This window comes from Oryctolagus cuniculus, chromosome 19, assembly GCF_964237555.1.
Source record: "Oryctolagus cuniculus chromosome 19, mOryCun1.1, whole genome shotgun sequence".
Taxonomy (NCBI): domain Eukaryota; kingdom Metazoa; phylum Chordata; class Mammalia; order Lagomorpha; family Leporidae; genus Oryctolagus; species Oryctolagus cuniculus.
Genome location: NC_091450.1, coordinates 42678625 through 42704298, shown reverse-complemented (window position 1 = coordinate 42704298; position 25674 = coordinate 42678625). Strand labels below are relative to the sequence as shown.

The following is a 25674-nucleotide window of genomic DNA, read 5'->3' as shown; positions in this document are numbered from 1 at the left end:
ACCCAGCCCACCCTCCCACCCGCTAAAATTTCCCTCCTTCCCCATCACCCCTCCCATCCCTGGCTCTAGACCCGCACCCCAAGAACTAAGTAATACGCCCGTTTCAGAGCAGGCCACGCTCACTACACATTCTGGCAAATCGTGAATACTGTAAATCCTCTGCCGAGCCCTCTCTCCGCTCCCCAGGCGGGCCCATCCGCAGCTTGGGGCGGGCATGGATGGCGGGGCCTTTTCGGCGCTGGCATTGGGGGAGAGTTCGAACTTGGCCGCCATTCACTTCCTGCTCAGGAGTGGGTCAGAAGGGCCCAGAATTGCCCTCCTGACCGAAATAAATAACAAAATAAATACCCCTCCCCAACTCCCGGCTCTCGGCGAAAGCCCCTCTACCTGGCTTTCCAGCCCCCCTTCTTCCTGGAACCCATCCCTCCTTCCCCGTGCGGGGAGTGGGGTGGGGTCGACTGCGCTCAGACCCCCAACCTCAAGCAAACCCTCCTCTTGCTCCTCCTCCTCTGACGTTCGCCCGAGCCCGGTGGGCCTCGCAGATGTCTCCGGGGCGGGAGGGCAGGGTTGTTCTGCCCGGCGCTCTCTCACCTGGTCCCTCAGTGTTCGCCCAGGCAAAGTCTCCCGGGAGAGCCCCTCCCAGTCCAGGGGCCCGGCCGCCGCCCTCCTCAGATGGCAGTGTCCCAGAGGACGGTGTGCTGCCGGCGGCAGGGCGGGGTGCCGGACTTGCGGGGCTCGGGCCCCCGGCGCCAGCTGGGGAGGATGGGCATGCTCTCCTGCTTGCAGAGGCCGCGGTCGGGGCGGTGGCGCGCCTTGATCTCCTTGCACACGCAGCGCTTGCGCTCGATCACCTCCAGCAGTTTGCCGTCGCGTTCGCGGGCCGGCGGCGGTGGCAGCGGCAGCGGCAGCGGCAGCGCTGGGTGGGTCTGCGCCGCGGGCGGACAGGACAGCGCAGTGGGGAGGGGGTGGAGGTCAAGGACCCGACGTCTTCCCCCAGAAACAAGGGCTTTCTGGGCTTCCAGGGTCTCTCTCTGTCCCTCTCCCCCTAGCTGTGCGGACTATGGGAGCAGAAGTCCAGCCCCTGTCCCACCTGGCCAGCAGAGTGCCTGTGGACCAGGCTGGGCCTGCCTCGCCCAGAGGAAGGGGCTCCTTTTAAAAATCGTCTTCCCAGAGGGAGGCATTTTTCCTAATGGTCTCCCCCAACCCCAGCTCCACGGGGGTTCTTGTTCTAAACCGTACAAAGGGCAGGCGTTGGGGGACAGCACTGACCCCCACTGGTCTCCAGGCCCGGTCTTAAGCAGCTGTGCCCTCCCCCTCCCCTTGGTTTCCAGTCTCCAGCAGGCTGTGCTGGCCATGCTGGCTCAGGTCCCAGCCTGCCTGACCTCTTTCTTGCCTTTCTTTCCACACCCAAGTTTTCTTGTCTACCTTTGCCGATGAGAAGAAAAACCAGGGCTCACCTGGCTCGGGGCATCCCTGGGCTGGCTGCAGGGCCGGGGGGTGTGGAGCACGGCCTGCCGGACTCCGGAGGTGGAGGCTGAGCGCCCAAGGCGGTAGCCGCCTGTGAAGTCTGAGGCACAGGAAGTAAGAAGTCACAGGCATAAGAAGGGAGGGGGCCCTCGGGTGACACCCGAGAGGAGGCACAGCCAAGCAGCTGACCCCACCTCATCAGAGGAGGAAAGGGAATGGGAAAGCCGTGTGACCCCCCCAAGGGGCAGTGGGAGGTCAGCAGGTGAGGCTAGACCCTGGGAGATTGGCAGGCAGTCACCTCCATTGCGGTGGCAGGCAGGGAAGGTCTGGCAGGGCATGGGCAGTGCCGAGCGGCCCCCTCCTCGGTCCCCTCCGTGGTGGATCCTGGCCAGCAAGCCTTCTGCCCCCTGGCTCCTCACTGGGATCCCTGATGCCAGAGGACCCCTGTCCTCACGCTCCACCTTGCCGGGACCCTCCGTGCTGCCGTTCCAGGCCCGGGCACCATCCTCGACCTCTGCTGGGAAGACAAGGGGAGCTCAGTGCCTGCACGTGCGAGGGTCCTTCTGTCCTCACAGCCACACACGCTGCAGCACAGGTGGACCGCGCAAGTCACAGCAGGGGTGGGGGGATCTTACTTCACACTCCCCCCAAAACACACGCACAGTGGGGGCCGGGGCTGCAGCCTTCCTTTCTTCCCATTGGGACCAGCCCCTGAGGCTGGGGATCATCTGTGTTTGCTTCTAAATAATACATATTTGTTTCTGAACCAGTTTCTGTGGTCAGAAGGGCCTCTTCTACCCCAATTTTAGCTTTCAATCCCCTTCAGCCTCCTATCAGGCCCAAATGACCACTGCTCTGAGACAGAGACCAGGGGTGCTATTCCCTGATAGGCAGCGAATTCCAAACCCTGGGCCCTGCATGTGGTGGGGTGGGGGGGTGCTTTGGGGGAAGGGCTCCGTGTGAACTAAGCTCATCTCTGAGAGTAGCCTGGCAGAGCATTGCGTTGCCAGGCAACGGCAGGGGCCTCCCTCTCCTCTCCCTCCTGTCTGGATGGGTTGCCATGGTAATAGCTGGGAGGCAGCTGTGTTTAGCTCCTAGTGTGCGCACACTCACAACCACACACCCCTGCAGCCAGGAGAGGCAGGGAGTACAGCAGGACGAGGACACAGGAGGAGAACATGCTGGGGCCCAGATTCTACCCCTTCCCAGCCCAGACCTCCCCGCCCCTCCGGCACACATGGGGACCCCTTCTTTTCAGTCTGCTGCCCACCCCCATCCTTCTGGTCTCTCAGGAAACCTCCCAGTGTAGGACAATGGGCTGTGGCTTCCAAATAACCCATCCAACCCCTCCCTCAAACCATGACAGGCATCCCCAGCTCCCCACTGCCCCTCACTCACTGTCCAGCTCCTTCGCCTTCCTCCCTCCATACAGGACCTTCCTCTGCAGAGCCCAGCCTGCCCCAAATGTCGTGGCACCCATCTCTTCCTCCTCCTCCTCTGGCGTCCCTGCAGCGGCGATGACATGGGCGCAGGAGATGCTGGCAAAGGCACCCCCCTCGGTCCCTTGCTCCTGCAGCTGGATCTTGACCATGGGGGATGGGGCTCCCACTCCACAGCCCTTGTTCAACACCCCCCCAGCCTTGATGCTCTCATAGGCAGGGGGTCTCTTGAGCCCAGCTGCTGTGGCTGGGTAGGTCCAGAGTGGGGTCAGGGGGCCTGCGGTTGGGTCTGGAAGGCTGTGGGGGGAGGCCAGGCAGCCGCGGTGATGGAGGACCCCGGCTGCTGCGCCCATGGCCCCGCTGTGGGGGCCGGACTTCCCTGGCACAGGGGCCCTCGAGCTGGTGCACAGCATCCCGTGGAGGACTGAGATCTCCTTCTCCGTCTTTGGTTCTCCGACACCCAGGGGCGGGCCGGCTGGCAGGACGGAGTGTGTGGTCACCTTGACTGCCGAGTACACCATGGTGTAAGACACGGCCTTGTCCTTGGGAGGGCCGGAGAGCAAGGCAGCCGGGGCAGGGGGGGCTGCCGGCGCCCCCACCGCCTTGGGGCAGATCATGCTATGGGAGTTGGGGAGCTCCCGCTCCCCCCGGGGCTGTCCAGAGCCCTGGGGTGGCAACGGCGTTGAGTGGCTCCGGGCTCGGCCCGATGGTCCCAGCAGCAGCAGGTTGGCAGCAGGAGGCGGAGGCGGCGGGGGAGGCGTCTCCCGCTCCCGTGCAGGCACTTGGGGAGCTGGGGTGGAGCCGGCTGGCTCCTTGGAGTGGCAGAGGACCGGTAGCCTCGAGACCCCATCGCCAGGGGTTCGGGAAGCAGACTTGGCTTGGGGGAAGGCCAGGAGCGGAGGACGGTGCTGAAGGAGGTTGGGGAAGGGCGGGGGGATTTCACAAGGAGTGGTCTTGGTGGGCGTCCCGTCCCTCCGGCTCGGGAGGGCTGAAGCTGGACGGCGGTGGGTGTGGGGCTGGAGGGCGAGAGGCTGGTGTGGCGGGGAGGCTGCCATCAACGGGGGAGCCCCGTTGGACCGGCCTTCCCCTGCCTCTTCGAGCAGCGGGTACTTCATCTCCTCGTATATGGCCTCGCTCTCTTCAGAGTCCGAGTCGGCGCCAGCAGGAGGGGTCGGGCCTCCACCCCCGAGAGGGGGTCCAGTCAGGCCCCCGCCACTGCGGCCTCCTCCCCTGAAGACATCCCCCACCATCTCAATGTACACGGGTTCTTCCTCTTGGGCACCCACATCAGGGTCTCCAGCTACTCGGGACCCCCTACTGAGGCGCTGGAGGGGCAGGTTCCCCGCTCGAGAAGAGGGGGCCGGGGGGCAGGACTCATCGAAGGAGACCGAGAGCTGGGTGTTGGGGCTCCGCCGGGGCTTCTGGGGAGGAACCTTCCGGCTGGACTCCCGGCCTTCCGGGGCTGGCTTCTGTGAGCCTGGGCAGCATGGGAGAGAAAAAACAAACTGGGCTTTTAGTGAAGGGAGGAAATAGGAGAGATCGCTTTAGACCTCTTGACCCAGGTGCAAGGACGCATCTGCCTGTTTCCCCAACACCCCTCAAAGGACAGCCTCTGTAGGTTCTTTGGCTATCAGCCTTGCTAAGGAACTCCCTTGAATCTAGAGTTTCCACCCTAAATTGTCTCCCACCCTCATGTCCCTCCAAGACCACCACTCCTTTCCCAAGAACGGACTTTCCAGGGAGTGTTTCCTGGATGGGCCCTTGAATGGTTCATCTCAGGCCTATTCAGAAAGACTTCCCCCTGTTCCTTTTGGGAATGGAACCTTCCACTTCCTTGGTTCTTCCCTGAATGAACCCTCCCGGCAGCCTCCCCTGGTCTGGGGAATGGATCCTCCCAGCTCCCAGCTCCTCCTGGGGAGAAGGGGTGGTGGTGTCCCTCACCTGCTTTCTTGCTGGGAGGGGTCTCTGCCCCAGACCCTGCCATGCTGAGCTTGGTGCTGGGGTGTCTCCTGGGCTTGGCAGGGGGTCTTCGGGCACTGCTGTCCTCCGTGAGACCCCCACGGACTCCCCCAGGCCCACCCCCCACGCTGTCCATGCTGCCCACCGAGTGGCAGGAGAGGGAGCGTGGGGCCATGGCGCTGCGGCAGGGGTGGGGGGTGTGCTCCTGGGAGGCGGGCATCGTCATGAAGCCCATCCTGAGGGAGCGGCGCAGCGAGGCGATGTCCCGCACTCGGACGCCAGGCCCTGGGCCGGCCCCGGGCCCCGCTGGGCCTGCAGGGGCCACCTCCTTACTGGAGCTGGGGAGAGAAGTGCACAACAGAGCAGGGGTCAGGCCTCAGGCCCAGAGAGGTGTTGAGCTCCCTGTGGTCCCCCAGGGAGGAGGAAAGAAGGCTAGGGTGAGGACCAGTGTGCCTGGAGGTCCAAGACCTAGATACAGGGGCTTCAGGCACAATCCCTAGGTTTAAAACAAAACAAAACAAACAAAAAACCCAGGCAAGTGGGGGCAGGGGTGAGAGAACGGGTGAGCGCGTGTGCATGGGAGCCAATCCCAGCCTGGGCACAACCAGCACAAGGCACTCATGTGGATGGCCTTATATACGGAGAGAGGTGCAAAGACAGGCAGCAGTCCTGCTGGACAGATGCACCTGCTATCAGGGCCCCTAGGCGCCACCTCTCGCACCCCGGCCCACCCCCGGCCTCAGGCCTCCGCCCCCATACCCACCTCCTCTCCCAGATGCAGGATGTGCCGCCAGCAAGGCCAGAGCAGTCTCCCCCAGCTGAGGCCCTCTCCTCCCCTCCTCCCTCAGGCCTGTCTGTCCTCTCTCTGTCAGCCTCCCTGGCTCACCCCCACTCCCTTGCAGTGTCCCCAGCTTCTGAATGCGAGGAGAGGGGGAGGCTGGCAGGGAAGAGGGGAGAGCCACTATGGGGTGGGCTCTCATTGAGGCCTTGTCTGCTAACCCTTCATTAGGTGAGAGCGCGCTGTAGTGATCCCTCTGATTAATCTAATTAACAACAAGCATTAAACTCCACAGTTGTGAGGAGGGAGACGGGAGCAGGGAGGTGGCTCTGGCTCGGGCTCTCAGAAGCTGTGCAGTCAATGGGGAGGAAGCATAGAAGGCAGAGAGACAGGAGAGGCAGGCCCTGGGTCCCTAGGAACACCAGGAAGAATGCACAGATGGGAAGGAGGGAGCCCCAGTCCTGGCTCTTCAGGGCTGCACCTGCACACACACACACACACGCATACACACCGACACACGCACATAACTCTGTCACTTGGCCACTGACCTCCCCCAGCAGAGGAGACTGGGGGTACCAAATGGATGTTCTCGGATGCCTCTGAAGTGACCCCATGTCTGAACTCCAGGAGGGTAGTGGGCCTGCCCCTTCCAAGGTCAGGTGACAGGAAAGCCAGCATGCAGCCCTCAACTGAGACAGGAGAAGAGCACAGGCCGGAGGTGAGTCAGGAAGCAGTGACTCGGGCCTCTGGGGATGGGGGAGTGCCAACGGGGCGCCCCTGAGCTGGGAGGCCCTCAAAGAGGGGCTGGGGCCGGGAGCAGGGCTGGGTCAGGGTGTGTAGAATTCCAGCCATTCTGCACTGAGCACAGAGCTGAGAGCAGGGATCATACTGCTGACACGGCTGTGGCGCCCCAGCAGGGGCTGTGGCCAGCAAGGGGGCGGGCAGAGAGCTGGGTCCAGCAAGGGGGCTTACCTCCTCTTGGCCTCTTCTTCCTTGTGCTGCCTCCACTCCAGCTTGGTTTTCCGGTAAAGGAGGTTCATGTCGTGGGCCAGGAGGTGGGGGCTGAGGGGCCCTGCTCAGCGCCACCAGGCCCGGGGGGCGGCCCTCCCTGGGTCCCGGATCCACTTGGTGGGGAGGGGGCAAGAAGGAAAAGAAGGGAGATGCAGAGTGGGTGGGGGCCAGGAATGAATGAAAGGGAGAAAAAAGGAGGAGAGATGTGACTGAGGTCCTTAGAGAAGAGAAACACAGAAAACCCCAGACAGAGCCCTAGACAGACAGACCCGGACCTAGAGCCACAGATACACACCCTGGAGAGATCCGGTGGACAACAGTTCCTATCCCGTGTCAATACACCCTGCTCCACCACACAGACAGGCCCCACAAATGCACAACAAGCCTGCAGCCACACAAACACACATTCAGACACACCGACCAGCCAGCCACAGACTCACATCAACAGAGGACCAGACCCACAGATCAGCCTGGGGAAACACACACCTAGGAAGAGCAGACACACACACAGACATAAACACCCACCGACACACCCACAGACAGACTGGGACCTCCAGACGCACACAGATCCGCTCCTCGGAACTGGACACACCTACAGACGGGGAGTTTTGCCCAGGGCCCACTTGTGTACACGGCACCCCACTGGGGAAGGGGGAGCCGGTCAGACTCCCCACTCCCTCCTGGGCTCTGAGGCTTGGGGGTGGTTCCTGAGGGCAGGGTAAGGATGCTGAAGAAAGGAGACACTCAGCAGGGCATCTCAAACAACAGCGGTCCAGTCCATCCGTCTCCACCCGCTGGCGTCCCCTGCTTCCCTGGGCCTGGGCCTCGGCCAGTCCACCCCATCCCTGCTCCCCGGCCCCTCAGTAATGGTCTCCGCCTCCCTCGCTGATGGCCCAAATCACCTTCTTCCTCCTCCAGGATCTGGGAGGTCCGGCTTCCCTCTTCCAGTGCCCGCCCCTCAATCCCACCGCGGGGGTCTCCAGTCTGGCCCCAGAGCTACCTTCTGAGCCGCGGCCTCCATACCTGCTCGGCCTTCCCTTCCCCCAAACACACACTCTCCTTTCTGCCTTCTCCCAGGCGCCCCTCCTCACTGCCGACCCCCTGCCCCTGTTTGTTCCCAACCTGGCCTGCTTCATCCCCCTCTCCATCCAAGGGCCCCAGGTTCTCCGGCACCCCTCCCCTTCCCCTTGTCCTGCTACCCGGGGTTTCTCCGCCTCTCGCCCCGCCAATCCTCCCTGCCCCCTGTCCCCCCACCACCACCTCCCCGCACCAAGCCTCCCCAATTTCTACATCACCGTACCTGGCCTGCCGGGCGCCGGCCCCCCCATGCCGGGCTCCGCCCGGAGCAGGAGGAGGGAGGAGGAGAGACAGAGAGAGACCGGGGGGAGCGGAGCTGGGCCCTGCCGCAGAGACAGCCCCGCCTCCGGGTCCGCCCCCAGACCCGCCCCCGGCCCCAAACCCACCCTTCCACACCCTCCAAGGACGGAGCGGGAGCGGCCGCGGCACGCTGCGCTGCCAGGCTGGGGTTGGGGGCCACGGGGGCGGCGGAGACCGCGGGGGAGACGCAGACGATGGTCGTGTGGCACCTGGGGCCCAGCGCCAGCCCCACCCACGCCTTGGGCGTCCACTCCTCGCCGCCCCTAGCCCCCTGCCCGGCCGTGCCGTGCTGGGTTCGGTGTCCGAGGCCCCTGGGGAGTGCAGCGCGGCTCGTTGCGGCGCCCCCCAGCGGCCGCCCGAGGCCCGCACCGGTGAGCCCGGTGCTCCGGGAGTCCGCACCCGGCGTCGGACCCAGGCCGAGGCTGCGGCTGCGGGGGCTCCGGGTGCAGTGAGGCCGTGAAGCCGGCAGGGGGGGCCGCTTTCCGGACCCAGGGGCTCCGAGAGTCCCGAGCAGGACGCTGGCGGGGAGGAGGTGTGTGTGTGTGGGGGGGTGTCTTAGCCCAGCAGGGGGCGTGCTCTCTTGGCCACCCCGCCAAGTGCGGAGAGGGCCATGGAGTTGGCTCGCCTGGTGCTCGGCCGCCTCCCCTTGCAGCCTCGCAGGCGCCCGGACCTTGCTCCACCGTCTGGGCTCAAAGTTTTCCACCCGTCCGCCCCCGCGGTCCAATTCAGCCTTCCCGTAACCTCTGATGCGCCCGCAGGGACCTGGGCGCCCCAGGTCCACCTCTGGGGCCACGGTGGCCACGGCGCGGGCCCCCTGAGTGATGTGACCCCCTTACGTTTCCCCTCATCGGCCGTCTCCTCAGCTCTCAGAAATTTCTCCCTCCAAAGTCCCTCCGGCACACAACTCCGTCATGGGGTAAATTAGCAACTTGGCGGAACAGTGAGCTCCCAGAAGATATGTACGCTGTAATCCCCGGGACTTGTAGATGCTACTTGATTTGGCAGAGGCTTTGTGGACGTGCTGTGGGACCTGAGGCCGGTGGCACAACCTCTCTGAGTGATGCCTCATGCCATACCAGCCTCAACACCATCGCTGGGCAGGGAGGCGGGGTGAACTAATACTAAAGTGTTTTGTAAGTCGAAAAGGGCCCCACGCATTAAGACTGTTATAAGTGCTCCCGGGAGGGGTAACACGGTAAAACACATAAAAGTCGTTTCACTTTCACATTTGCACCTTACTATGAGTTAGTGAATGTGTTCGTTTATTTTATTTTAATTTTAAAGACAGAGACAGACAGATCTTCCATCTTTTGGTTCACTCCCCCAAATGCCTGCAACGGCCAGGAACCAAGATCTGCATCCGGTCTCCCCCATGGGTGCCAGCGACCCAAGTACTTGAGCCATCACCTTCTGTCTGTGCACATTTGTAGGAAGCTGGGCTGGAGAACCAAGCGGGACTCAAACCCAGGTGCTCCGATGCAGGATGTGGGTGTCCCCAGCAGCACTTAACTGCTGCGCCAGGCCCCTGCCCCTCAAACATTTTTTGCACCAAAATAAACATCTTTGAATTCCGTTTTCCCTAGAACTTGTTGAAGATCCCTTGTTGTTTGTAGAGCCAGCAGCAGGAAAGCAGGTTCTGGGGACAGAGCCGCCAGGGAGCCTTCTGAATGTTACCAGACAGGAAGGGTTCCACAGAGGACGAGAGGGAGGGGTCTGGAGGGATGGGGCCATGCGGGAGGCTGCTTCTAGACTGTCACAGCTTGGGAGGCCTCAAAGACCCGTTGTTGGTATGCCTAAAGAGAGAGAGAGAGAGAGAGGCAGGAGTGTAGATGCATCTGACCAAAAGATAAGGAATAAGTTCATAGCAGGGGTTGCCTTTATTTTTGTCTAACCCTAAAGAGTTGTTAAAAATGTCCATGAGCATGGGACAACATTGGGCCAAATGGTTAAGATGCTGCTTAGGGGCCGGCGCCGCGGCTCACTAGGCTAATCCTCCGCCTAGCGGCGCCGGCACACTGCGTTCTAGTCCCGGTCGGGGCGCCGGATTCTGTCCCGGTTGCCCCTCTTCCAGGCCAGCTCTCTGCTGTGGCCTGGGAGTACAGTGGAGGATGGCCCAAGTACTTGGGCCCTGCACCCCATGGGCGACTAGGATAAGTACCTGGCTCCTGCCATCAGATCAGCGCGATGCGCCGGCCGCAGTGCACCAGCCGCAGCAGCCATTGGAGGGTGAACCAACGCCAAAGGAAGACCTTTCTCTCTGTCTCTCTCTCTCTCACTGTCCACTCTTCCTGTCAAAAAAAAAAAAAAAAAAAAAAAAAAGATGCTGCTTAGGACACCCGGATCCCATATCAAGTTCCTGAATTCAAGTCCTGGCTACTCCCAATTCCAGCTCCCTGCTAAGGCCCATCCCAGCAAGCAGAGCTGATGGCCGAAGATCTTGGGTCCCTGCCACGCATGTGGGTCGTGCAGATGTAGTTCCTGTTCCCAAGTTTGGCCTGGCCCAGTCCTGGATGTTTCAGGGACTTGGGGAGTGACCCAGCAGATGGGATGTTTCTTTGTCTCTTCCTCTCTGTCTCTTTGACATTCAAACAAAAATAAATAATTTGAAAGAAAAAAAATTGCATGATCTAGGGCTGAGAGAGGAGGCTGTGGGAAGGAGCACTGGAACAGGAGTCAGATGGCCCACGATGGTCCTAGTGCCAGGTCTGAGGCCTTGGGCCAACAGCTGAATGTTGAGCTCCAGATTCGTTAGTGGGAGCTGAAACCCACACTATCTTTTCTTCCTAGGACTGCTTTGAGAGCCAAGAGATAACATGAGGAATTTTTAGGGTGCAGTCAGCCCTTGGGGTCTTCGATTGAGTGGTTCCAGCCCCCTCCCCATATAAAAATGTACATACGCGGAGCCAGTGTGTGGTTGTGGCATAGCTGGTAAAGCCACCACCTGCGACTCAGACATCCCATATGGTCGAATACCAGCTCCTCTGCTTCCATTCCAGCTCCCTGCTAAAGTACCTGGGAACGCAGCAGAAGGTGGCCCAAGTGCCTGGGTCCCGGCACTCACATAGGAGACCTAGATGAAACTCCTGGCTTTGGTCTGACCCAGCCCCGGCAGTTGCAGCCATTTTGGGAATAAACCAGCAGATGGAAGACCTTTCTCTTTCTCCAACTCTGGCTTTCAAATAAATAATATATATATATATTTTTAAAAGGCACAAACTCATATGACATTCTCCCATATATTTTTCTTTTTTTTTAAGGTTTATATTTTTTTACAAAGGCTAAGTGACAGAGAGAGGAGTAGAGACAGAGAGAAGGAACTTAACACCTGCTGGTTCACTCCTCAAATGGCCACAATGGCAGGGGCTGGGCCAGGCCAAGGTCAGGATCTCAGAACTCCATCCTGGTCTCCCACGTGGATGACAGGAGCCCAAGTACTTGCGTCATCAGCTGCTGCTTCCCCAGGTGCATTAGCAGGGAATGGGATCAGAAGCAGAGCAGCCGGGACTCAGACTGACAGGCCAATGTGGATGTCAGCATTGCAAGCAGTGGCTTCACCAGCCCTGCCAAGACATCTGCTCCCCCTCGACTGCTTATCCTACCCAATGCAATGTAGATGCTGTGGAAATAGTTGTTCTACTTTACCATTTAGGAAATGAAAACAAAGGTTTGTAAATGGTACTGATGCAACATTTAAAAAAAAAAGTTATTGGGGCCGGTACCCTGGCTCATTTGGTTAATCTTCCGCCTGCAGTGCTGGCATCCCATATGGGCCCCGGGTTCTAGTCCCAGTTGCTCCTCTTCCAGTCCAGCCCTCTGCTATGGCCCCGGAGGGCAGTGGAAGATGGCCCAAGTGCTTGGGCCCCTGCACCCACATGGGAGACCAGGAGGAAGCATCTGGCTCCTGGCTTCGGATCAGTGTAGCTCCAACTGTAGCGGCCACTTGGGGAGTGAACCAACAGAAGGAAGACCTTTCTCGCTGTCTCTCTCTCTCTCACTGTTTATAACTCTACCTGTTAAATAATTTTTTTTTTTTTTTGCAGGCAGAGTGGACAATGAGAGAGAGAGAGAGAGAGAGAAAGGTCTTCCTTTGCCGTTGGTTCACCCTCCAATGGCTGCTGCAGCCGGCGCACCGCGCTGATCCGATGGCAGGAGCCAGGTACTTCTCCTGGTCTCCCATGGGGTGCAGGGCCCAAGCACTTGGGCCATCCTCCACTGCACTCCCTGGCCACAGCAGAGGGCTGGCCTGGAAGAGGGGCAACCGGGACAGAATCCGGCGCCCCGACCGGGACTAGAACCCGGTGTGCTGGCGCCGCAAGGCAGAAGATTAGCCTAGTGAGCCGCGGCACCAGCCCAAATAAAAAAAATTTTTTAAAAATATTTATTTATGGGGCCGGTGCGTGCCTGGCCTGAGGCGCCGGCATCCCATGTGGGCGCCGGTTCTGGTCCCGGCTGCTCCTCTTCTGATCCAGCTCTCTGCTGTGGCCTGGGATGGCAGTGGAGGATGGCCCAAGCGTTTGTGCCCCTGCACCCACCTGGGAGGCCTGGAGGAAGCTCTTGGCTCCTGGCTTTGGATTGGCATAGCTCCAGCCGTTGCTGAGGAGTGAACCAGCAAAAGGAGGACACCTCTCTCTCTACCTCTCTCTGTGACTCTTTCAAATAAATAAAATAAATCTTTAAAAATATTTATTTAGCCGGCGCCGCGGCTCACTAGGCTAATCCTCCGCCTAGCGGTGCCGGCACACCAGGTTCTAGTCCTGGTCGGGGCGCCGGATTCTGTCCCGGTTGCCCCTCTTCCAGGCCAGCCCTCTGCTGTGGCCAGGGAGTGCAGTGGAGGATGGCCCAGGTGCTTGGGCCCTGCACCCCATGGGAGACCAGGAAAAGCACCTGGCTCCTGGCTCCTGCCATCGGATCAGCGCGGTGCGCCGGCCGCAGCGCGCCGGCCGCGGCAGCCATTGGAGGGTGAACCAACGGCAAAGGAAGACCTTTCTCTCTGTCTCTCTCTATCACTGTCCACTCTGCCTGTCAAAAAAAATTTATTTATTTATTTATTTATTTGAGAGGCAGAATTACAGAGGGAGGGAGAGACATAAAGGTCTTCCATCCACTGGTTCACTCCCCAAATGGCTGTAACAACTGCAGCTGGGCTGATCTGAACCCAGGAGCCAGGAGTTTCTTCGGGGTCTCTCTCGTGGGTGCAGGAGCCCAAGCACTTGGGCCATCTTCCATTTCCAGGCCATGAGCAGGGACTTGAAACAGTGCCCATATGGGATGAGGGTGCTGCAGGCCGAAGTTTAACCTACTACACCACAGGACCGGCTCCCCCCACCCCATTTTTTCTTTTTTTTTTTTATTTCCATGGCAACAGTCTCTCTCAGAATGTTGGCGAAGTGTACCAAAGAAAGAGAAAATGGCAGTTGGAGGTCTGTTCTTTTAAAATATTTATTTATTTAGGCCGGTGCTGTGGCTCAATAGGCTAATCCTCTGCCTGGGGCATCGGCACACCAGGTTCTAGTCCCGGTCGGGGCACCGGATTCTGTCCCAGCTGCCCCTCTTCCAGTCCAGCTCTCTGCTGTGGCCTGGGAGTGCAGTGGAGGATGGTCCAAGTGCTTGGGCCCTGCACCCCATGGGAGACCAGGAGAAGCACCTGGCTTCTGGCTTCGGATCAGCGAGGTGCACCGGCCGCAGCGTGCCGGCTGCAGCGGCCTTTGGAGGGTGAACCAACGGTAAAGGAAGACCTTTCTCCCTGTCTCTCTCTCTCACTATCTAACTCTGCCTGTCAATAAATAAATAAATAAAATATTTATTTATTTATTTGAAAGGCAGAATTAGGGAGAGGGAGAGACAGAAAGAGAAAGAGAGCAAGCAAGCTTCCATCTACTGATTCACTCCCCAAATACCCAAAATAGTTGGAGCTGAGCCAGGCCAAAGTCAGGAACTGCATCTGGGTCTTCCACCCAGGTGAGAAGGGCCCAAGCAATTGAGCCATCTTCCACTGCTTTAGCAGGTGCATTAGCAGGGAGCTGGATCAGAAGCAGAGGAGCCGAGACTTGAACTGGTGCTCTTATGGGATACCTGCAAAGCAAGCAGTGGCTTCACCACTGCCCCAGTGTGTTCTTTCATGCCAAGTGCATAGCAGGCTTTTCATTAGTTTGTGTGAATTGTCCTTCTTAGTAAGCACTGGATGCAGCGGGAGAGCTAGGGAAAGGGGCCCTGCTTGTGGCTGCTGGGGTTGGTCCTCAGGTGCACCTGTGTGGGTAAGTGGATATTCCTGCGTGTCCAGTGTCTGGAGAGAAAGTGAAAGTCAGCCTCCTGTCTGCAAGTCCTAATGTGTTTCTCGTTCCACACAAAGAGCTGAGTGTGGGGTCAGCACTGGGGCGCAGCAGATTAATGCTCTGCCTGTGCCGTCCGCATCCCATATGGCCACCGGTTCTAGTCCCGGCTGCTCCTCTTCCAGTCCAGCTCTCTGCTATGGCCTGGGAAAGCAGTAGAAGATGGCCCAAGTCCTTGGGTCCGTGCACCCGTGTAGGAGACCCAGAAGAAGCTCCTGGCTCCTGGCTTTGGTTGTGGCCATTTGGGGAGTGAACCAGCGGATAGAAGACCTCTCTCTCTGCCTCTCCCTCTCAATCTCTGCAACTCTGCCTCTCAAATAAATAAATAGAAAAGAGCTGAGTGTGTGGAATGTCTCTGCTGTACGAATGACAGCCTTTTCCAAACTCTCTGGTCTCAATTTTCACATCCAAGTAGTTCAGTAATATGATGTCCAGGATTTCTGATACAGGACATTGGGGGTAGGGATGGGAGAAGGCGGGCTAGGAGTTGCTAATCGCTGAACCCACTTGCTAAGTACCTGGGTGGTCACTATTCAGTTTTGTTGGAAGTTTTTCATAATAATCCACTTTTTCAGATAAGGAGTGGGGGAAATAATAGTCCCTTCCTCTTTCAAAGAAGCTGTGACAATGACAGTCACAGCCGCGCCGGCACGTTTAAGTCAGGCACTTCTGGGCAGCCGGGCACCCCGCACGGGCCTGGTCCGCTCCTGGGCGCGCGTCCGCAGGCCAATGGCAGCCAGCTGCCTGCAAGTAAGGGAATCCCTGGTCTCTCGGCGAACTCCGCCCCTTTCTCCCCGCCCTCGAAGCCCCGCCCTCCGAGGAAGCGCCGGGCCGGGGCCCAGCAGGTGTGGGGTTAAGGGAGCCCGTCTGGGGCCCCAGGAGCAGAAGCAACTGCAAGAGCGGCGGCTGTGGCGGGCCTGGCCCGGGGCCAGCTGGCGGGGAGCCCCAGGAGGGAGGAGGGGGGAGGAAGAGGGGAAGGAGGAGGAGGAGGAGGAGGAGAGGAGCAGTCAGCAGGCCCGAGGAGGCAGGACTTCCTGGTGTGGGGGTTGTCAACAGCCCCGAAAGAGAAAGACAGACGAGACTGAGAGCAGCCGAGGAGCGGAGACAGGTCCAGCGGGACCACGCGGGAGGAGGTGTGCGAGACCCGCTCGCCGGGACCACCGAGGCCGGCTGCCGCCTGGAGCCGCGGGGGGCTGAGCCGCACCCTCCCACAGCTATCGGGAGACCTCGGGCTTCGGAGGCGGCTCCTGGGCTCCGCCGAGGGGGCGCAGACTCCTTTTCTGGAGCGAAAACTTTCCACGGAGATGCCTCGCAGGGGGAGGTGCGGCCCCCGAACAGGACTGGGCTGCCCCTGACCGCCGCCTGCGTGCCCCGCGCCACCCCGGGGCCAGGAGGCCCCCGGGAAAAGACAGCCCAACACCTTGGGCGCCGGGACCCCCACGGTCAGCTCGGTGGCCGAGACCGAGAGGTAAGGCCCCCGGACTGGGCGTGGCGCGGCGCGGCGCTTGGGGCGCGGGCAGGGCCTGCCCCTGGGATGTGGGAACCGGGGTGCGGGGTGCCTGGAGGAGGCCCAGCAGAGTCCGCCAAGCGGCCTGGAGGTGCCGCCTCACCCTGGTTCACCCAGGACCTGGAGCCGGTGCGCTCAGGACAAACTGGGTCCCCTGAGTTTGAATCCCAGGCCAGAAATGCCCAAGTCTGTGTGCCCCACGCCGTGCTCTCTGGCCTCCCCTGCCTGTCTCTTTGTCTCTGGGTCTCTGGCGATTTCCCCTTCCTCTCCAATTCTGCTCCCCAGAGAGGAAGCCCCGGAGGTGGCCTGCCCACTGCTTTCTCACACACGCGCGCGCACCCGCGCTCTCTCTCTCTTTCCAGTTTGCAAACTCAGCTCTGGAGTTCGGCGGCGGCAGCAGGAAAAACCTGCCCCTGCTCCCCCCTCCCGCCACCTCCCCTACCCTGTTCTGTCATCAGCCGGGCACCCCCAGTTCCCACAAGGCCCTTTGGCCATGTCGGACCCAGATGTTCCCAGGGGCCCTGATGCCCCCGCAATGTGGCCCCCCTGTTCTAGGGGTGCCTGAGCCCCTTCAAAGAGCCCCAGTCCCCCAACCTCAGCCCAGTCCTGAGTTCCGGGGACCATGAGTGGAGGCAAAAAGAAGAGTAGTTTCCAGATCACCAGCGTCACCACGGACTACGAGGGCCCAGGGAGCCCCGGCGGCTCCGATCCCCCTGCCCCACCGGCCCCTGCGGGGCCCCCGCCCCGCCTCCCCAACGGGGAGCCCAACCCCGACCCAGGGGGCAAGAGCACCCCCCGGAATGGCTCCCCACCGCCTGGGGCCCCTGCCTCCCGCTTCCGGGTGGTGAAGCTGCCCCACGGCTTGGGAGAGCCTTATCGCCGAGGTCGTTGGACGTGTGTGGATGTTTACGAGCGAGACCTGGAGCCCCCCAGCTTCGGCCGGCTCCTGGAGGGGATCCGGGGAGCCTCGGGGGGCACTGGGGGTCGATCTCTGGATTCCAGGTTGGAGCTGGCCAGCTTGGGCCTGGGCGCCCCTATCCCACAGCCAGGCCTGTCTCAGGGCCCCACCTCCTGGCTGCGTCCGCCCCCCAGCTCCCCTGGACCTCAGGCCCGCTCCCTCACCGGCGGGCTGGGCCAGCTGTCGGTGCCCGGCAAGGCCAAGGTGGAGACACCCCTCCTGGCGGCCTCCCCACCGCAGCAGCGCCTCCCAGAGCCTGGGACTGGGGATAGCGCCGGCACATCCCTGGCTCCCGTGCCCCTGCCCTCCCTAAGGGTGGAAGTGGAGGCTGGGGGCCCGGCGGCAGGGACCCCTCCAGCGTCCCGAAGGAAAGATGGAGCCCTGCGACTGAGGATGGAGTTGGTTGCTCCAGAGGAGGCTGGACAGGTAAGAGCCAGGTTCCAGGTTGGGGGAGACTCCTGAGGGCCCTGCTCAGGCATCTCAGTCGGAGCCTCACCGCCATGCTCCCCTCCCCCGCCACTGTCATCTGTCTCATCCGTGGCACCTCTTTTCTCTCTCTGCCGTCGCACTTTGCTGTCCTTTGCTTTCTCCCTGGGGCTCCTCTTCCCTGCAAGCTACACCTTCTTTCTCTGTGGCCTTTAATTTGTTGCCTTTGGCTCTTGCCCTGTCTCCATATAGCCTTTAGCTACAATGGTCTGCTCACTTTGGTCACCACCTTCTGTCTTGGGGTCTCACTCCCTCTGGCTCCAGGTAATGAGGGTGGAGGCCCCGGGCTGGGTGACTCGGCCCCTGGTCGAGGAGTTGCCAGGGTTTGGGGCGGGGGGAGGCTCAGGGGGCAAAAGGTGGGATTTCTGCTCTCAACCTCTCCACGCAGCTCCATCCTAAGCGCGGGGTCTTCTCTCTGCCAGTGCCCAGCCCAGGCTCATCTCCACCCTTGCTGCAAGCCATGTTTCTCTGAGGCACTGAGGAACTGGGTGGATGGGGCACTGGACGGGATGGGGGGCTCGCCTCACCCCTGGTGGGGGGGTCTGTCTTGGTTCCTGCCTCTGTCCCCTCTGGGGTTGATAACAAGGGGTGGCCACCGTGGCGTGGGAGAGAGGCGGGAAGCAGCAGAGGAGGAGTTAAGTCCTGTGCGTTCTGCTTCCTGTCTCCAAAAGAGGAACAAGTCTGGGCTGGGGGCAGGATGCCTGGGTCCCTGGGGTGGGGGTGGGCAGCCAGGAATGTGGGGTTGGATGCTTCTGTTCTGCAGGAGAAAATAACACCTTGGACTGCGGGGTGAGGGGGAAGGCCTGGAGGGTGAGGATGAGAATGTTTCCCCCTTCCTGGCCTTGGGCACAAACCACAGTATAAAAATAACCTGAGACTGGATGTCTGGGTCCTGTCAGGACCGGTCAGGACTGGCTCCCCCACCCCCTCCTGGCCTCAAGCTCATGGCTCTCATGACCCCCCCCCCCTTGCTTGAGCCTTTCCCTCAGTTTGGACCCCAGAGAGAAGATGCTGCGCCCCCAACCCCACCCCATCCTTGTCCCCAGCCTCTTGGAACGATTGCAAGCCCCCTTTGCCCTCTCCTTCTGTAAGCTCTGCCTGTGCTTCCCTGGGGTCCGTGGACCCTGCCCCTGGTGCCACAGTGCCCTCTACCCTCTTCCTTCCGCCACGGCCTGATCACTTCCTGTGTGCAGGCGCCTGAGTCCCTATTTCTTTTCTATCTGCAGCCTCCCCCAACCCTTCAGCCTCAGCTGCCTCCCACAGAGGCTGGAGGTGAGGGGGGGGGCAAGGGGGCACCACCTGGGCCCCCTTCCTCTGCTCTGTCCCGCTAAGCAGCCTGAACTCTCTGTTCTTGGCTCTTCCAAGAAACTGGGGCCTCCCGGGGCCTCACAGAGGCGTCTTGTCTTGTTCCTCTCACCCCCGCCCTATTGCAGCCGCCCCCAGCGCCTGTTGGGCTGTGTGGGTCCACGCCCAGGCTCCGCCTCCCCCCTCATCTGCACACCCCTACCCCCCACCCCACCCCAGCCCAAGCAGGGCAGAGAGCAGAAGCGGAGTTTCACCTGGTGGGGCCCAAGGAGTCCCAGAGGAGACCTCCAGTGGGGGTTGGAGGGCTGCTTTCTGAGGATCCATTCATTCTACAAATAGCGCTGAGCAAACTCGTCTTCTCGCAGGGGCGACACAATAAATACTTTAATTTCAGATAATGTTAGGTGCTATAAAAAAAAGTGAAACAGTTCTATGCACTGTGAGTGATGGGGAGATGCTGCTCCGAGGAGGCGACATGTGGGTGGCTCTCGGCAGACAGGTGACAGAGAGCAGCTGCTTTGTGGGTAGCCTCTGCGTGGCGGGCCTGGCTCAGGGGGAACAGGGCTCCTGAGATGCAGACCAGAGCCCCTCTCTGATCGTCTGGGAGCCCCTCACCCCAGTCCTCAGGGTGATGGCCTTCTCCTTGCCTCTGGTGCTTGCCCAAGGTCTTTACCAGGGCTGGAGGAGGGAAGGGCTTTTGGGTCCTTGGAAGAGAAGGGCAGGAGGTGGGAAGGGAAGAAGAAAACGGTGCCAGTTCTGAGGCGGCTGGCTCCTTTCTCTCTCTCAATGTGATGGCTCCCACCTCTCTGCCTCCAGGTGCCCCCACACGACTCTCGTCCCAGCTCCCCGGCCCTCTACTTCTTCCCCGATGCCAGTCTGGTTCACAAGTCTCCAGACCCCTTTGGAGCCGCAGCAGCCCAGAGCCTCAGCCTGGCCCGCTCCATGTTGGCCATCAGTGGGCACCTGGACAGCGATGACGATAGGTAGGTGGGCTCCCCACCAGCACCTGGGACGGCTGCGTGACGCTACCCGAGTTGAAGGGGACCTGTTAAATAGAGACCTAGCCTGGGCATAACCGCTGTGCACACTTGATCTGGGACCCACTCCCTCCTGGTGGAGAGGGCTGGGTGGGACTCCCTGGCTTAGGACTGTCAAGTCAGACTTTTTTTAGAATCTGAAGGGACTCATTGTTGTCAAATTCCAGAGCTCTTGCAGATTTAGAGACCATCTGGCCAACCCAGGGAGCCCACTGGCAAACGTGCCCCAGTCCCATCTCCCTCTGCCCTGCCAACGAGGGGAACGGGACCCCTTCGAGTCCTTCCATGACGCAAGATCCTTGTAGTCTATCCCGACTGCTTCAGGATCCTTGGACTCTGAGGAAAGCCTTGCCCTGCTCTGCCCCGAGGGGCTGTGGCCAGCAGACAGGGCTGGGAACAGCATGGGGGCTGAGCCCTCTGTCCTGGCAAAGCGGGGCCCTGGGCAGCTGTGTCTGGGAGCAGCCACAGCACAGGCCGGCAGAACTTGCTGGGCTGTGCCCTTCAGGGGAGGGCGGCAGGGTGGGCAAAACTTCCTGTCTCAAGGGCTGGGTTTCAGCACACATGGAACAAAATCGCGAGTCAGATAACCAGGCTGCTGGCTTCTGGCTGTGGACTGATAGGAGCCCTGGAGGAGGGCTAAAGGAGCCGCCACTTTTATTTTGGAGGGAGGAGTGGGACTTCCTGTTAGAGGCCCTGGAGGGGCGGGACTTCCTGTCTGGAAGGAAATGAGGGGTGGGACTTCAGCAGTGGGTGAGTGGGTGCTGGGGGGGATCTGTTCCAGATGGGAGTCACCCCTTCCTGTCCTCCCTGAAGGTGGCAACCCCACCCTCCCACCCACCCACCCAGAATCCAGGCCTGGGGGCCAGAGGCACTGGGGGAGTGGAGACCACAGAGGAAAGAGAGAGGGTAGCCAGGGGCCGGGGCCGTGGAGGGCCAGGGGCTGTGTCTGGCCAGGCGGGCAGGGTGACTTCAGTGGGCCTGCTAGCGGCTGGCTCTGGGGAATGTGTGAGGTCGGCCAGGGCCTGGCCAGCAGTCACCTGCCCCCCTGGCTGCTATTCCCAGCGCTTCCCGTCCCCTGCCCTCCTCCCATTTGGGAGGTTCTCTGGCACCAGGGCCCTCCCCCGCCCCTGTCATGGCTTTCTCGGAGAGCTCTGGCTCCAGTGCCTCCTCAGCTCTGTTCTTTTGGCTCATCGTCCCCTCCCTCCGTCCCACCCCCAGTCTGACCGGTCAGGCTCCCAGCCTCCACTTTACCCTGCTGGCTCCAAGAAGATTCTGGGGCTCTGGCCCGGCCCAGCCCCTCTCTGCCCCACCCCGCTGGGCCAGCGGGTTTGGGCTGGGCCACCCCCTGCTGCCCAGGAATGGGGTGTGTAGACCCCACCTCACCCAGCTGGTGTGTGGGGAGCTGGCAGAACTGGGGCCAAGTGGCAGGGACCTCCCTTTGGAGCGGGAGAGTGGGCTGGGTGTGAAGTATCTGGATCCCAGATGGAGAACAGGGGATGCCTCCTCACCAACCCCTGGATCTGGGACCGGGAAGACCAAGGGTGCCTGGTGGATTTGGGTGGCTCCTGTGCTCCTGGGCTGGGAGATCCTTTGTGTGCCCAACAGGCTGGGGGCTCAGGCATCGTAGGGAACAGATCTCGGGGACCTGGGAATGAAAAGCTTAATCCCAAGATCTGCCCTTTTCAGATGAAAAAAAGCTGAGATGCAGAGAAGTGCCTGGACTGCAGTCGGAGCCTGGGTGGCCCCAAGGCCGGCCTCTGTCCACTCCTAATGACGTGCCTGGGTCCCAAGAGACGGGAGGCGGCAGAGGGCTCCAGGATGCCTTCTCTCTCTAGGGCAGAGGCAAGAACAGCTCTCCCAAGTGGGGCAGGGAGCCAGCCCCCTCCCTTTCCCCTCCCAGGCCCAGCCCCGCCCCCGAAGGCACCATAGATCCGGGAGGGAGTGTGGACAGGGCAGCCGGATGCCACTTCGTTGGCCTCTGGCCCAGCCCCTAGGGACTCCTAGCACATCTCAAAAGCGAGCGAGTGAACAGGGCTGGCCCCGTCCCCAGGATCTCTCCCAGATGTGCTGTGTCTTCGTGGACTCTGACATTGAGGCTGTTCTATTTGACCTTCAAAGAGGACAAACAGTCTCTAGAGCCATCCTCACTCCAGAACCTAAGAGTCCTGCAGAGCCGGAGGCCCCAGCTGTGCACGTCACACTCTGCAGAGTCCCAGGGGCTGCCACTCGCACCCTGGAATGCTTGGAGTCATGACGGTTTTCTGGAAGGTGGCAACAGTCACCCCGAAAAAGGGGGCGTTTCTGTGCTCTTTCACACGGAGTTGCCCTTGGGCTTGTAGTAAGGGCCTCAGCATCCTGCCCCCTGCCCCGGTGCAGGAATCCCAACACAGTGCCCCCCCCAGCCCTGGACTCGGGGCTTCTCAAAGGGCGGGCTGGGGGCATCTTGGGTTGCCCCTTGCCATGTTCACGTTAGAACTCTGGCGTGCGTGAGTGTGCCGTTCACCCGTGTGGCTCTGGACAAACAGGAGACAGCCATCTTTCAGCCAACAAATGTTTACTGTTGTCTTCTTCTTTTATTTCTGGCAAGAATGAATAACTCACTTGGCATCTTTACGCAAGAGTCCGCCAAGCAGGGCCAGGGTTCCTGTTCCCATGCGCATCTGCTTGCTCCTCGGTGTGTCTGTGTCTGTGTCTGTGTCCGTGTCTGTGTGTCCTGGAGTGGGGGAAGAAGGAGGCTGAGTTTTCTACAGTGGCCCATTCTCTACCCCAGCGTTGCCCTGTCGAAAACTGCTTTGACTCCCCAGCTGGCTGGCCGGCCCACCCATCGCCCGGCCTCCCCACCCGTGGAGTCCCTGATGTCCTTCCCCCACGCCACCATATCCTGCTCTCTCGGGCCTGTTCACCGATTCACCTGTCAGCGCCTTCTGCACCCAGAGCTTGGACAGGAAATGGAAAATTCCCAGCTCCCTCGTGCTCCCTTCCTGGCCGCCAGGCCTCACGCAAGGGTCACCTTGAACTGAGTGCTGATGCCCTCACTGGGAAGCAAGTTGGACAGCCAGGAGGGAAGGCTTGCAAGGGAGCACCAGGCCTTGGGCTTTGTTTGCAGGATGGTGGGGCCCCTTTGCTGAGAGGGGCTTAGCTGGAGGACAGGACTTGGGCCTGGTGATCCTGCAGCACAGCGGACAAAGGTGGAGGCTGGCCAGGGGCAGAGGCAGAAACTGGATGGGAGTGGACCATGACTCACAGGATGAGGCAGGGGCCTGGGGCCTGGGTGCTGGGAGAAGGGAGCCTTGGAGGATGGGACTCGGTGCAAAAGCTAGAGGGAGGGGCCAGAGGGAGAACCAGGGTTTGGGACCCAGAGCTCCGTGTCCTGCGTCCAGCTGGGAGCCTGGCCCTGGGGCTTGTTGAGCCAGGCACGTGTCGACCTCTGGTGGCCATTCAGCAAATTGCAGTGAGACCTGCTGCATGCTACCAGCCGTGCCAGTCCTCACTCCTCTTCCCTGCGTCCCAGCCTGCCCTTCCCACCTCTCTCAAGCCCTTGCTCCCTCCAAGACCCCAGACCCAGGTTCCAGATCCATAGGCCTTATGTGTCTTATGAGGGCTCTGGCCATGTAGGTTTCCAAAGCCATGGTAACCTGTCCCGTTACTATCTGTCAGTGTGAGAGATGGGGGAGCCTCTTACCCAGCCGCCCGGGGTTCACCCATGATGCAACAGCAAGGCGTCCACTATGCTGGGGAGACCCCAACGATCAGAACCTCCCCATCCCCAACCACGTCCACCCCTTCCCTGAGGCCTTGAGAGAGGACAGTGTTGGCCCAGTGGGGGCTGGGTGGGGTCAGAGACGGGGTGCGGTCTCCCAGGACCAGGCTCTTCCTCACCCTCCCCAATCCAGGCTTCTGGTGTCACGGCCCCTCCCCCACCTTGCCTCCAGCTGACTTCCCGCTGCCGCCCCCTCCCCTCCACTCTGGGATTGGTGCCAGGGTGAGAAGGGGACACTGGCACTGACGGCGTCTGGGAATTCCCGCCCACTGTGGAGCCATGGGAGGGGGTCCCCGTGTCCCTGAGGAGCCAATCACAGACAGCCCTTGTCCTGGGGGGCGGTGTATATCTCTCAGGCCAGCACCCCCAGGCACTGTCTCCTCTCTGCCTGCCTGACACCAGCCAGACCCCGCTCTGCCCGGGGGGCTCTGAGCCCCCCAGGCGCTCCCTGTGATACTGCCTTCTCCCTCTGGGGGGGCCCTGAAGACCCTTCCCCTTCAGGGATGGCCCAGCCAGGGGTGTCTGTCAAGTCCCTGGTGTCCTCTTATGAGACCCGAGTGGTGGGGACAGCTCCGGGGCCGCCCCAAAAAAGGGGCTGCGTCTCCTCCCCCTGCTCCCCTCGGGGAGCATCCCCCGTCCGAGGGGCGCCTGCACCCCCTCCCCACCGGGGCCTGGGGGGACCTGGGCAGCGGCCCCCACCCCGCCGGGGGATGGACAAAACACTGCTCTCCCTGATTCTCTACTGTCACAGGTACAGGATCGGGTGGGCAGGGGGCTGCCAGCAGCCCGGGCTTGCAGAAGGGCCAGAGCCCACCGCACCTGGGCTGTGCACGCCCCGGGCTCCGGCTCCTCACCTCTCCCTTCCCTGTGTCTTTCCAGTGGCTCCGGCAGCCTGGTTGGCATTGACAACAAGATCGAACAAGCCATGGTAAGAGAAGCCCCCGGCGCCCTGCAGCCGTCCTCTGGCTGCCCCTGCGGCCCCCAGTACTCCCGACTCTGACATCTGCCGGGCTCCCTGCTTCCCTGTGCCCACCTGCCCCCTGCTGCACCTTCCCTGGGGCCCAGGGGAGTCTGAAAGGGGCAGATCTGCGAGGCTCTGAGCAGGGGGTGAGGGCGGGCTGGCCCGGCCGCCCTGACGCTTCCCCTGTGCCTGGTCCCCAGGACTTGGTGAAGTCCCACCTCATGTTTGCGGTCCGGGAGGAAGTGGAGGTGCTGAAGGAGCAGATCCGGGACCTGGCAGAGCGGAACGCGGCGCTGGAGCAGGAGAACGGACTGCTGCGGGCCCTGGCTAGCCCGGAGCAGCTGGCCCAGCTGCCCTCCTCGGGCCTCCCGCGGCTTGGGCCCCCCGCACCCAATGGGCCCTCCCTTTGAGCCTCCCCCTTCCCTCACAATGTGCCTTTGGGGGCTGCCTGGGCGGCTGGGCATTGCGCCAGCTGCTTGCCCCTTCTTCCTATGCAGCTTTAATGCCCCCAGCCCCCCGGGCATGGGAGTTCAAGGCTCAGTATTGGCCTGTCCCCCCCACACCCCATCTCCACCCCCACCCCCAGTCCCCAGGCCTTGGTGGAGGAGGGCGGGCTTTCGGACAGGATGTTAGATGGAGCCCCCTCCACCGGGGGTCCCAGCCCACCCCCACCCCCCGGGCATCAGTGTTTGGGGACCCCCAGCAGTAGGTAACTTGGGCGAGTTGGAGACTCCCTGGCTGACACCCAACCCCTACTTTGTGCCCTTAAAATGCCGCCTCCCCTGTGCCCAGGGGCGGGGGTATGGACAGTATCTGGAAGTTCTGGGATTCAGGTTGTTATTAAAATAATAATTATAATTAAAAAAATCTGAAGAAACTTGAATTTGCAGGAGGTTGGTATCTCGTTGCTTATCTGGGGGATGGGTCGGGACGGGGCTGCACCTGCGGTTTGAACGCCCCCCCCCCCCAAGACCCTGTCCAGACAGGGGAGGTTTAATGTGATGGAGATGAAGTGGCTAAGGGTCCTGGGAAGGGGCAGGCAGGCGAGGCTGGGGGAGGGGGCGGCTGCCCACGTGCTGGGGGGAGGGGAACAATGAGGCCTTTGGCCACAGTGCAGGATCCACCCCTGGCTTCCCAGCGTGTGTCCTCTGCGGGCTGGATCCGGGTGGCTGCTTGGAGGCGGGGCGGGGGACCCTGAATGGGCCCCTTGTCTCAGGGCTGGGTGTGGGCCAGGCTCCCTGGGCACACGTTGCCCTCGCCAGGCCTGGCTGGCCGCCGTGGCTTCCACCCCCAGCTGGCT

The 25674-nt window shown here is 61.3% G+C and overlaps 2 protein-coding genes across 5 annotated transcripts; one reads left to right on the top strand and one right to left on the bottom strand.

The window, feature by feature from the left end:
• Positions 1 to 8461, bottom strand: NYAP1 (neuronal tyrosine phosphorylated phosphoinositide-3-kinase adaptor 1). Of its 4 annotated transcripts, none has more exons than XM_008258006.4 (7): positions 7955 to 8461; positions 6616 to 6767; positions 4848 to 5203; positions 2866 to 4383; positions 1766 to 1984; positions 1458 to 1567; positions 1 to 926 (listed from the first exon to the last, which is right to left on the bottom strand). In XM_008258006.4, exons 2-7 carry the CDS (start codon positions 6681 to 6683, stop codon positions 669 to 671), a joined length of 2529 nt encoding a protein of 842 aa, XP_008256228.1. In that variant the 5' UTR covers positions 6684 to 6767; positions 7955 to 8461; the 3' UTR covers positions 1 to 668. The 4 variants fall into 4 exon arrangements, with proteins under 4 accessions (XP_008256228.1, XP_008256230.1, XP_017198074.1 ...); XM_008258008.4 differs by lacking the exon at positions 7955 to 8461 and adding an exon at positions 7557 to 7898; XM_002711921.5 differs by having other exon boundaries at positions 2 to 926; positions 1766 to 1981; positions 7955 to 8459.
• A 6891-nt stretch (positions 8462 to 15352) lies between these two features.
• On the top strand, positions 15353 to 25257 carry TSC22D4 (TSC22 domain family member 4). The gene is made up of 5 exons (XM_070064437.1): positions 15353 to 15828; positions 16230 to 17251; positions 19433 to 19599; positions 24293 to 24341; positions 24575 to 25257. The coding sequence occupies exons 2-5, from the start codon at positions 16490 to 16492 to the stop codon at positions 24782 to 24784; spliced, it is 1188 nt and encodes a 395-aa protein (XP_069920538.1). The 5' UTR covers positions 15353 to 15828; positions 16230 to 16489; the 3' UTR covers positions 24785 to 25257.
• Positions 25258 to 25674: the final 417 nt, after the last annotated feature.